The 11906-nt window shown below is 52.1% G+C and overlaps 1 protein-coding gene across 2 annotated transcripts; it reads left to right on the forward strand.

The window, feature by feature from the left end:
* Window positions 1-6003: 6003 nt before the first annotated feature.
* On the forward strand, window positions 6004-11683 carry EIF2B2 (eukaryotic translation initiation factor 2B subunit beta). 2 transcript variants are annotated; one of them, XM_032689965.1, is made up of 8 exons: window positions 6004-6183; window positions 6738-6858; window positions 7400-7548; window positions 8265-8428; window positions 8713-8808; window positions 9685-9822; window positions 10461-10527; window positions 11200-11677. In XM_032689965.1, exons 1-8 carry the CDS (start codon window positions 6021-6023, stop codon window positions 11355-11357), a joined length of 1056 nt encoding a protein of 351 aa, XP_032545856.1. In that variant the 5' UTR covers window positions 6004-6020; the 3' UTR covers window positions 11358-11677. The 2 variants fall into 2 exon arrangements, with proteins under 2 accessions (XP_032545856.1, XP_032545857.1); XM_032689966.1 differs by lacking the exon at window positions 9685-9822 and having other exon boundaries at window positions 11200-11683.
* The last annotated feature ends 223 nt before the right edge of the window (window positions 11684-11906 follow it).

An 11906-nucleotide genomic window follows, 5' to 3' on the forward strand; every position in this document is an offset into this window, starting at 1 on the left:
TGGGAATTTGTGGCAAGCCTGGATGCTGCTTCCAGGCATGACTTAAATCCCCCATGGGGACATGGACAGTGCCACCAAGGAGGAGGTCCTTGAGATTGTCAGATCCAAGCCCTGGGAAGCCATGGCCCTCACCAGCCAGTGCTCCAGGAACAGGTCGACCCAGTACTGTTCAGCTTAGCACTTCCACTTTCAGCACAGGCTTAGTTCAGGGCTGAGACTGAGCCTGGGGCAGGGGACAGAGTTGCCTTTCCACCAGGGCAAAGCTGTGGGAAGATGGCAAAGCAATGCCAGCAGTGGATGGGAGGGTTAATGACCACAAGCCATCTCCCAGCCCAGTCATCAGTCAGCTGTGCCTGGTGGGGAGGGGACTAGGGAGCACACCCTGCTGGGCACCCATGCTCAGTGTCCAGGGGATGAGCAGCCACCTGCGGCAGGGACTGGCCAGACCATGGGTGTTTGCAGGAATGCACAACCCAGGAGCAGGGTGAGGAGACAAACTGCAGCCCTGAGCATACGTGGGTGCCTACACGTAAGTGTTCTGTCAGCAGCCCCAACAGCGAGTGCAGTCACTGTGCAAAAACAAAAGCCCCTTGCACATGAGCTGCTGAGAGTCCACAGTGACACAGCACTCACGGCACACCTCACCCTCTTCTGTCCAAGCTCCTCTCCTGAAGCCCCGGGTGGGACCTGAGCCTCCAAACCCCAGAAAGCCTGCACAAATTTCTCTCCAGCAGCTGCAGAATGCTGTTTGGGAAAAACAAGGACTGTGGCCAGGACAGACTGGTGTAGCAGTGTGTGTGACCTTCCGCCACCGGCAGAGATGGAACACCCTGGGACTGCACGGGGCGGGAGGCACAGGGTACGGTAACCGTGGGAGGGGTGAGACTCTCCCAGTGGGAGCAGAGCAGCCCTCTCCCCAGGAAACAGAGGTTACTTTTCCACCAGAGAAGAAAGCATATTCTGCACATTTATCATGTTTCATCTACCCTGGGGAAAGGGCAGTGAGCACTGAATGGAGAGGAGAGGCACCCAGGCATGAACTGCCTGCTGCTCTGCTGCTGGCCCTCACCTCCCAGCTTTCCAGGCCCAGCCAGCCAGTGGGCAGGGGCTGCCAGGCACTTTTCTCCCCTGCCAAACTGGAACCCGATCCACACCCAGCCCAGAGCTTCTGGCTGCTTATCATGTGGATGCAGTTCTCCTGCTTTTAGCTGTCATAATATTGACACAAAGCAAAATAATAGTGATGGCAAGACTCTGCCTGGCTCTGGAAGGCAAACAGGCAAGGAGACGGGAGCAGCAGACGCCACTATTATGTGCGATGGGGCAGCAGCCAGGGCTGCTTCCAAGCTCTGCTCCCCAGCATCACGCCTGCTGATAAGGGGGCTGTGGGATGTGGACAGAGGGGGATGCAGGCTTCACAGCACACTCTCCTTGCTGAGGAACGAACGTGTGCATCGGCAGGGCTTCATCCCAGAGGCTTTCCTAGAACGTGGGTGGAGGAGTGGCTCATCTCTCCCTTTCCCTGAAACCTGGCAGCTGCTGAATAGCTGCCATCACCCACAGCAGACAATGAGCAAAGCAATCCCGGGGCCAGCTGCACTGCCGGGAGCGCGTGAGCAGAGGAACTGTGGGGAGCTGGCTGGTGACCAGGAAGCAGCCCAGACTGCTGGTGTCACGGACCCCCTTGGTGACCACAAAGCATCCAGGCCACACTTTGTCTCACCCCAAGGGCTTGGCTTCCTGCAGCTGCACCAGGTTTGCTCCAGAGCTTCTCTGAAGCCAGCCTGGAGGGATGGGCCTCCAGCATCACCTCCTCTGTGGCCCAGCCAGCATGCCATGTATCCTCTGAGCAGTGACAGAGCCACAGCCAACACCTGCACGATGCCACTGAGCTTTCTGGGTGCTTGTGCCTTTGGTGGCACTAGGCAAAGTCAACGCCTTTTCGGGGTATGAAGGCCCAGCACACTGCTAGTGATGCTGAGGACAGCACCTCCTGCCCAGCTCTGTACATTGCTCCGTCATCCCTTGTTACGGTTTATTTTCCTACATGACATGCAGGGACTTCCCACACTTCCCTCATCTCTTCCTGACAGCCTGGCCTTTGAACTGGCTGCCTCCAGCTGCCTGCATCCCAAGAGGAGACCTGGGCAACTGCCATAGATGAATGAGCCGACAAGTGAGGCTCCACATCCAGGGCAGGCATTCGGACGCCAGCTTCCCATGCCTCTCCCAGGGGCCGGGAAGGGCGAGACACAGCCCACCCTGGGCTGCTTCCACAACAAGCCCTAGAAAAACCTTCCTGCTTCCCAGCCTTGGTCTCTATTTTTAAGGCTCCTAAAAGGAGTGGGGTGCAAATTGCAAACTTGCTGGCAGGAGAGATGGTTCCTGAGCCAAGTTCAGAACCGCCTACTCATTTTCCATGGGGATTGTGGACTCCATTGGTATTGCAAGGGTCTGGCTATGGGATCAGCCTGCCTGTGGGTGCTGTGCTGACGTGAGGATGAGACAGCAGCCATTTTCCAGGCAGAGACAAGCGCACGTACACACGGGCGGCCGAGCAAGAAGCTGCATCAAATCCTTCACTAACCTGAGGCACTAAATCCATCCTGCTATTCCCCAAAGCAAGCCATGCCTGTTTCTCTTTGGCCACCCAGGCAGTTATGGCAGCCAGGCTTTCCAGAGGATGACCAGTTTAGGAGACAGTTTTTACCAGGGTCATCAGCGAAGACCAGCAGAACACGTGCCCTGGTACCTGCAGCGTCAGATGCGAATTTCAAGCATGCCAAAACTGTTGATGACTCAGACAATGTGTGCGTGCGCCTGCAGAGCTGCAGAGGTCAGCTTTCCAGCTATTCATGTACCTGCATTTGATCACCAGCTCTTTGTTTGGGAGGTTTGTCTTCTTTTCCTAGAAGCTTGAGTTTTAAATATGCATTCCACACTCAGTTCAGCTCATTATTTTCATCCCCTTGACTTACTGAGTGATCTACTTTCTCCCCTGTAGCATGCCGAAAACACTGGTTTGGGCTCCCTCAGCCCTTCAGCACATTCACTCCTGGCTTTACATCGGTGGCTGCAAGAGCTTTGGGCTTGACTTGTTTTTGTCTCAGGCATTTGAGCATGGACTTTCCAAAGAGCAATCATGTCACACCAAAGATATCTTTGGTGCATCCTTCCTCTTAGACTGTGCTTCATATTCCCCCCACTCCCATGCACTGTGACATCCTTAACTCAGTCACTTGTGTTCAGCAAGTGGCTTAGGCACCTAGCAGTAACGCTGCTTCTTCCCATGCTGCCCATCCAGTCTTCACAGTCCATGCTGTGCTGACAGCCTGCACTGTTGCTCCTGCTGGGCTGTGGCTCGGCTGGCTCTCCTCTCCTGGCTCCTTCCTTTTGCCTGTGCTGAGCGTGAGCAGCTCACTTTGCTTACCCTGGTGTTGCAGATGAGTCCAATTACTAGAGTTCAGGAAACTGATTCCCCTCCCTGGCATTTCGTCCAGCCCACTTACCCGCTGAGAGTTTCTAATCCAAACAGCCTCCCAGTACATGATGTTCCAGTGCTCCTAGGCTCTACCCAGCCTCTATCCTGCCTTGTTCTCCCTCACATGAGCACTTGGGGGATGACATTCAGCCTCCAGGGATGCAGAATTCACTGGGAGGAGGAAAGCAATGTCTCCAGCAGCCATCCCTGATGGTACAGAGCAGGATGCTGTCCTGGGTAGGCTGGCAGCTCTCCAAAGAGGTGAGACAGTTTTCAGCCCCACTGCAGGCCCATAAAACGTGCTGCCATGCTTATCCAGCCAGCTCATCCTCTACTCAGCTCTTTTGTCTCCAGCACCAGCACCATCTGCAGTTGTGTCAGCTTCCTTGCTTGCTCGTGCACCAGCTGGGAAGCTGAAGCCATCGACTCTGCCCCAGAGTCCTGGGTACACCCAGGAAGGGAAGGAGGGTGTGCTGTGGAGGAGGCTGTTTGTAGCAGCAGAGGGGGCATCCTGCTCTGAAACACTCAGCAGCTGTGGACCACCAGGTGAGACTCCTTCCAGCTGCCTATGGATGCACACATACACCCCCCATCTTACTGCTTCTGCCACAGTGGCCAGAACAGCCTACAAGGCAGCAAGATTTTAGCAGAGTACACCAGGACACCAACATGCATCTTTCCAGCTGCCTTCTCCATTTGCCCCACAGTCCCTGCACTGCCTTTGCTGCCACTCCTCCTGGGCACTCCTTGTCTAACTCACTGGGTCCTGATAGTAGCTGCTGGCTAATGACAACCAGATGTCTTGTAGCCACGGTCCTCCTGAGCAGCCTGGATTTTGCCTTTCAGCTCTCCAGAGAGGCACAGGTTCTGGCTCAGCTCAGCTATGCAAGGCTAACAGCTCCTGAAATCCCCATTCGGAGGCTTTCATTCATGAAACACAAGGCAACAGACCAAGTGCAGGACTCTGCCCCTCAGGGGACACCAGACTGCCAGCTGTCTTATGCCAGCTGTGGCAGCAGTGCCCAGCAGAAAGTGCTGTAGGGAACAGGGCAACAACAGCACAAAAAGGGGAAAAGCTCTGCAGCCTGGCAAGGCACTGGGAAGAAACTGTCCCATAATAGTTACTGAGACTGGAGCAGGGAATGTAAACAGCCCAGCACCCACAAGGAGGTCATAACCTCAGGGCCCAGTTTCCCTTCCTCTTCTCTGTCCTGCCTAATCTCCAAGAGCTGCTCTGTTTACTAGCAAGATAAGTAAACAAAGGAAAGCTCCAAAGCAATGATTTTTTTTTTTTTGCTAATTCACTGCATGTCCCAGTCCCCGGGTGCATGTGTGGGAGCTGTTTCTGCTCACCAAGGCAGCTGGCACACGGCACTGCATGGGCACAGCCATGGGCAGCAGCAGGCAGCTGATGGGCATGGGCAGCCCTGCCCTGCCCCACCTGCAACATGGCTGTGCAGAGGGGCAAAGGGGGATGGGGTTTCCCCACACAGATGCAGAGCTGGGCAGGCCTTGCTCCAGGGAGCCTCTGATTTACACGTGATTGAAGAAAACAGACACTCACAGGAAGAGAAGGGGGAGAGAAGGCATCAGGGAAACAGGAGGTGGCCAGTCAGCACAGCACAGCCAATAGCTGGGCAAATCCTGTCACCCTCCACTGACTCTCTCCAGGGGCAAAGGACAAGACAAGCTCTTCATGGAGGGAAACTCTGAATTCCAGTCAGGGCCACAGTCCCCCACAAGCACATCCAGCCAAACCCAGAAGCGTAGCCTTTTGCCAGGTGTTGGAGGGATGTGGCAAGCTTGCTTTTCCAGGCTGCCGGGTGCCCTGGCTTTCAGGCATACACGGGCACTTGAGGAAGGAGGAGGAGAGAGGTCTGGAAGGACTCTCAGTCCACCTCAGGTTTTGGATGACAAATCACCTGCATTAAGTCCTGAAGAGCCAGCACACCAGCTGTTGGTATCTTGCCAGAGACCCAGTAGTTGCTGGATGGCAGCTGGCTGTAGGGCGAGTCCTAAAGGAACCAGACAAGCACAAAAAAGATGTGAGGAACATCCAAGGCCCCACAGGCCTCTGCGTGAAGCAACTGCTGAAAACTTCCAGCATAAGCCAGTTTGCTTTGATTTCCTAATCTAAAACAACAGGACACGGATCAGAGCCACAGAGTAAAGCAGTACGGCAATGAGAATCATTCCGTGGCTCCTGCCTGTTCCTTGAACACATTGCTCCAGGAACCAGACACAAAGGAGCTACATTCCTGCCTTATCCAAGGCCGGTTCTGTCTCTGCCAGCAAGAACAATTGGACTGCCAGGAACTGCGCCTTTCCCAGCCCATTTGCTTTGGCTCTTCACCCCCAGCCCGCCGCCCGATCCAAAGTAAACCCCTCCGGGCGGGCCTGCCCGCGGCCCCGGGCCCCGCCCGTCTTCCGGGAAACGGCAGCGCCGCCGCTCATTGGCTGGACGCCGCTGGGGGGCGGGCGTACCTCGGCAGCCCTGCCAATGGAGCGGCGGCGTGGCGGAAGCGGAAGGTCCGCCGCCATGCCGGGTGCCGCCGAGCGCGGCTCGGAGCTCTCGGAGCAGATCGAGGCCTTCGCGGCGCGGCTGCGGCGCGGTGGGGAGCGGCCGCGCTCCGAGGACACGGCGCGGCAGACGCTGTCGCTGCTGCGGAAGATCGTCGGGCACGGGCGATGGAGCCGGGCCGGTGAGAGCCGGGTGGCGGCAGGGCCCGGCGGCAGGAGGGCAGTGGCGGGGGAGCTTCTGCGAGGCCCGGCGCCCCGGTTGCGGCTGTCGGTGCGGAGGGAGCAGCGAGGCCGGGGCAGGGGCAGTGATGGAGCCCTCGGGAACTGGAGCCTCGCTGGCAGCGGCCAGTGGGTTCCCAGTGCTTGTCCTGCCGCCGCGCGGCCTTTCGCAGCCCGCTGTGCTCCCGAACAGCATTGCCTGAGGAGCTGCCTCGCTCCAGCCTGGCTTTTCCAGCGGTGTCAGTCCGAGCACGGACCTTTCCAGCAGCACGTGGTTTCCTCTTTCACTAAATGCACCGCTTATGGTCTTCCCTAAGTCCGCATTGTGTCCAAGCGATTCCCACTGCAGAACCCGCCGTGGGACGAGCAACTCTGTGAGGGGCTCCTTGCTGTTCTCGGTGCTGAGGTGCCCGTGCCGGAGAAGCCGCTGGCCCTGGGATGTTGAGGGGGTGCGCTGGTTTGATGCTCACGTGGGTTTGCTCTGGGCAGCGATAACCAAGGCCCTCCTCTCTTCCAGGGGAGCTCATGGATCTGATCCGGACAGAGGGCCAGAGGATGACGGCAGCGCAGCCGTCAGAGACAACTGTGGGCAACATGGTGCGCCGAGTATTGAAGGTCATTCGTGAGGAGTATGGCAGGTGAACTTTCCCTCTTGCTGCCAGTATCTCTCTAGAAGCCTAGAACAGCCCTCCCACGCAACATGTTCAGTTGCTTCTGTGAAACCGCATTAGTTTCCATCACTCCTTTCTCCCCTGTTTCTTAGAGAAGGATTGAGCAAGTTTAACATCAAAGGCAAGCCTGTTGTTTCCAGTGTGGCTGATGACATTTCCTCTATAGAAACCACCTGGTGTATGTGTTGTGGGTGCATGAGAACAGTCTGTGCCCTGACCTTGGGCTGTTCTCTCCTTCTATTCCCAGGAGGGTCCATCCTGCTGGAGCAGTAGCCTCGAGCCTGCTTCTCATCTGTGGACAGCAGTGTTTGCACATGAATTAAGGCAGCACTTCTGGCAGAGATTTGAGTGTCTCTCTGCCTAGACAGCTAGGGAAGCTTGTTGGTGTGGTGTGCCTCCTCTGTGTGGCTTTCCTTCCTGTCTCCTGTGCTGTGCTGTGGGGACATTGCTCAGCCTGGCTGTGGCCCTGCGCTCTTTCCTGAGGCTGAAGAGCTGCTTCTCTCCACAGGCTTCATGGGCGCAGCGAGGAAAGTGATCAGCAAGAGTCCCTGCACAAACTCCTGACTTCTGGAGGACTGAGCGAGGATTTCAGAACCCCTTATCCCTCCCTCAGAGCTAACGTTATTGAAGCTATTAATGAGATGCTGATAGAGTTAGGTACGGATGGGTCTGAACTGCTCCTGAGAGGAGCTTCTTATGGGATGGGACTGATGCTTCCCCCTTCTCTAGGTGGAAAGAAAACAGCAAGGATATGGGAGGCTTAATCTGAAGGAACTAAGGGACTGAATCCCTGCTGCTACCATGACTTAAACTAAGTCCTCTGCTTTACAGGGAGATGGGTGGAACATTGTGAAGGGAACAGCATGGGGGGTGTTGGCCTGTGCTCTTGGTCCTCTGGGAAGTCTTGAGTCCTCTAAAGAAGAGTCTAAAAAATATGCCAAGGTTGGACTTAATCCCTTTGCACATATAACCTGACCCTTGTCACAAAGCACCGTGACACATTTTTCTTTATTTGTGATACTTGTGACAGATCAGGGACCTGACTCACCTTCTGAGGCCCAAGTTGCCTTGCTATTGAACTGCAAAACTGTTGAAGGGCTATGTGCATGGTGGTTATCTAGAGTAGCGCTGACACAATCCACTCCCCTCATGACAGAATTTTCAATAGAGCTATTTCTATGCGTAGCTAGGACGCATGGGGCATTCAAAGGCCAGCTTCTTGGTCCCTCTCCCCTGGCAAAAAGAATGGGAAGAAAAGCTGCTCCTGCTCTACTAGTGCTCATAACATGGTTCTAGTGAAAAATTATCTTGTTGGAGGACAGTCCTAGCAGCACAAGTGTTGCTTTTCCACCTACGTCTTCCTTTTGTCGCAGAGGGCACCACTGATAACATTGCGATGCAGGCATTGGAGCACATCCACTCCAATGAGGTGATCATGACCATCGGCTACTCGCGCACTGTTGAGGCCTTCCTGAAGGAAGCTGCCCGCAAGCGGAAGTTCCAGGTCATCGTGGCAGAGTGTGCGCCGTTCTGCCAGGTAAGGCCTGGGCTGGCTGTCTTCTCCAGGCACCATGTTGTCCTGCGCATTCTTACTAAAAGCTTGTCCCTAGAGGCAAGTTGAACATTATGGAAGTTCCTTTGCAGTTGGGAGACTGGAGACAGCTTGTTATCCTACCCCGGCATCCTACAGTCAGAGGGCTGTATTTGTGTTCCATTGCTTGGTATTTTTGCAATTCAGACGAGAATTGAGTGCTGCTGTCTCGACAACTGAACTGCAGGAGCTCTGTCCCAGGGGACCAATTGGATTCTCCCTCTTTTTAGGGTCATGAAATGGCTGTCCGACTATCTAAAGAGAATATTGAAACTACTGTCATGAGTGATGCAGCTATTTTTGCTGTCATGTCTCGAGTCAACAAGGTAAGGAGGGCTTCATTAGAGGAGGGATTAATGGCAGGTTGTATGCTTATGCCTCCTAAATGCTGGTCTCAGCAATAATGGATATATTTCTGAAGACTCAAAATTGTAATAGTCCCTGTTTACAGCTGGGGTGGAGATTGTCTGGAACCCTAAGTCAGTATGATGACGGACTGCATGGTGATAGGTTTTTCCGGTTTAGTGGCTTACAGGCAGAACAGTTACAAGAGAACCTCAAAGGATTAACCTCAATTTTTAAAGAAGATGGAACAAAAAGCAGCATTTCCAAAGGGAAGAAACCCCCCTTGCCTGGAACACAAGATGGCTGATGAAGGGAATCACCCTGGTGAAGGGTGTGTCTTTTCAAACAGACCTGTTCTGTACTTCTATAGAGATGAAGATGTGGCACCCCAAAGTAAAAAAAAAGAAAAAAAAAAAAGTACTTGTAACATTAAAATCTAGCCACATTAATTAATTTCTATATATTTTAAGCTGCTTTACATTATTCCCATTTTACTGCAAGCAGTCAAATTACTTGTACAAAGTTTACTTTGTAGGCTTGTAGAACAACAGAGACCACAGCCCAGTTTTGGCTTGGTGTTCCCTGCAATAGAACATACGTTTGCCCTCTGAAGTTCTCTGTGCTGGCTTCACCATGCTGGAGTCATGTTCCTGTTAGAGAGGAACATCTCAGTGCAGAGCCAGTGCCAGATGAAACAGATCAGGCATCCAGCTGCCCTATAACTTCAGCCTTTGGCTGGCTGGCTGTTCTGACACACTTCTCCTCCAACTCATCTGTCAGGGTCCGAGCCAGGAAGTGTTCCTTCCCCAGTTTGCTGTGGAACATGCTATCTTCTAATGCTGATTTGCCCTTTTAAGGTCATCATTGGTACAAAGACAATCCTGGCCAATGGTGCCCTGATTGCTGTGAGTGGGACTCACACTCTGGCACTGGCAGCTAAACACCACTCTACTCCGCTCATCGTGTGTGCTCCCATGTTCAAGCTTTCACCGCAGGTAAGTACAGCAGCCCTTAAGGACCGTACCTGCAGGGGCTTTTACTTGTCGGAGCTTAGGTTGGAGAGCACTATCTGTCAAGGTCGATAAATGAACCATCTCCCCCATCTGGCACTGTTCCTTCAGACAAAGGATTCTCACCCAAATCTGGCATACCTCAGGATCTCCTTGAAGCTCCCTCTTTTGCCCCATATGCAAAGCAGAGCATTGGGTATAAGGATGTAGACCACTGCCTACTAGAGACTGACATCACCGTACTTATTTTTCCTCAACCACAACAGATTTCAGTTTATGCCATTAGTGTTGAAAGGCAGAGGAGGTAGAATGAGATGCTCGAAACTGTTTCTTACACTCAGTACTTTTTCAATATTGTCAGATGAAGTTGCAGACTGAGGAAGTCACTGTTCCAGTTCCGTAGGCTTTGCCGAAGGCTCTAAAAGCTCTGAGGAAAAACCTTTCACTTTAGACATTTAGAGAGGTTCTAGACATAGACACTATGTAATTACTGTAAACAGATGTAATATCACCTGGCAAGTCATCTTCCTCTCCCAGTAGTTCTCTCCAGTGGCAGGACCTGTTTTCACTAGGATAATCAGGTAGGTTGTTTTTTTCCTGACCTTCCTGTACTCCTTCTTTAGTTCCCTAATGAAGAAGACTCATTCCACAAGTTTGTGTCACCACAGGAAGTGCTGCCATTCACAGAAGGTACTGGTTCTTCTTCATATGTCTGGTCAAGCTGCTTCAGGCTATAGTTTTTAATTTTTTTTTTAATAACTTACATAAAAATTAAGTGTAAGACTGTCCTATAACCCAGGACAGAAAATCCTTTCCTGTTGTCCTCAGCAGAGAAAAGTGCTGGGAACCATCTAATTTTGTAACTTTCTATTACAGAAAGTGCAGAAAAAGGATTTCTTTTGAACACTGTCTTTGCAGTTTTGCTTCAGCTCTGAAACAGTCAGTGTTTTATTACAGGATGGTGATAATGATGCCAGGCAGGTGGCAGTTTCCTGTGGGAGAGGGCAGATGGCCAACACTGAGGGCAGCTTCTGTTCTCTTCTATAACTTGTATTAACTTTTTGAAACCCAGTATCTCTGCAATGAGCTTCCCACACAAGCACCATCTTTAGAAAGGCATCAGCAACCAAGCCCATTTTTAGATAGCAAAGTCTCTTCCAAAAGCCCCATTTCTATGTTATGATGACTTTTGAAATGAAGACACCAGGCTCGGCACCAGTTTTTAGTTTTGGCCTTGTGAGGATTTCTTTAAATAATAACTTCAGGGTGGCACGTGCATAGTCAGTTTGTTTAGGGGCTCAGGAAGATGTGCAGAAGGCTAAATGTATTTCAAGTCTAATACTGCTGCTATTCACTTTACAGGGGAGATCCTGGCAAAGATCAACGTTCACTGCCCAGTTTTTGACTATGTCCCTCCAGAGCTCATTACTCTCTTCATTTCTAACATTGGGGGTAATGCACCTTCTTACATCTACCGCCTCATGAGCGAGCTCTACCATCCAGATGACTACGAACTCTAATACTCTGAAGCACATTACTCTCCAGACTCTTCCCTTTATCTTTAGAAAGGTACAACAGCTAATTCAAGTGTACGTTACAAGACGGGTTGCTGTGGGAAAGCAGTGGGGAATTTGCTCAGCAATGTCTTTCCTACCCAAAAGCAGCAGAAGGCAGAGCTTGTGTACAGATTTTGACTTCTGTGCTGTGTTAGAAACTGTGTGGAGCTGCTAAGCCACTTTGATTTTGAAGCAAGGCATATGTGTAAATCTGGGGCAGCTAAGCTGTTACTTCAAAGTACACTGCAATAAAGGCTGTTTACAGTGATCTCACTGTTAAGCACGTTTTCCATAAGCAGTTGTTTTGTTTGTTTAACTAGCAGGAGTTTTACCAGTGTAATAAGTTGCCTGCACCTATGATGCAGCAGCACGCTTTATGGTGTGCTTCCACATACAAATGTGATAGGAATGGGAATCCATCAGCAGTTGTCTTCAAAATGGATATTTAACTACTTAGTTACTTCTGTGGGGTTATACTGGGATTTATAAATCTCTCACTCAAGAGTGCAAACT

The sequence above is a fragment of the Chiroxiphia lanceolata genome, chromosome 6, assembly GCF_009829145.1.
Source record: "Chiroxiphia lanceolata isolate bChiLan1 chromosome 6, bChiLan1.pri, whole genome shotgun sequence".
NCBI lineage: Eukaryota > Metazoa > Chordata > Aves > Passeriformes > Pipridae > Chiroxiphia > Chiroxiphia lanceolata.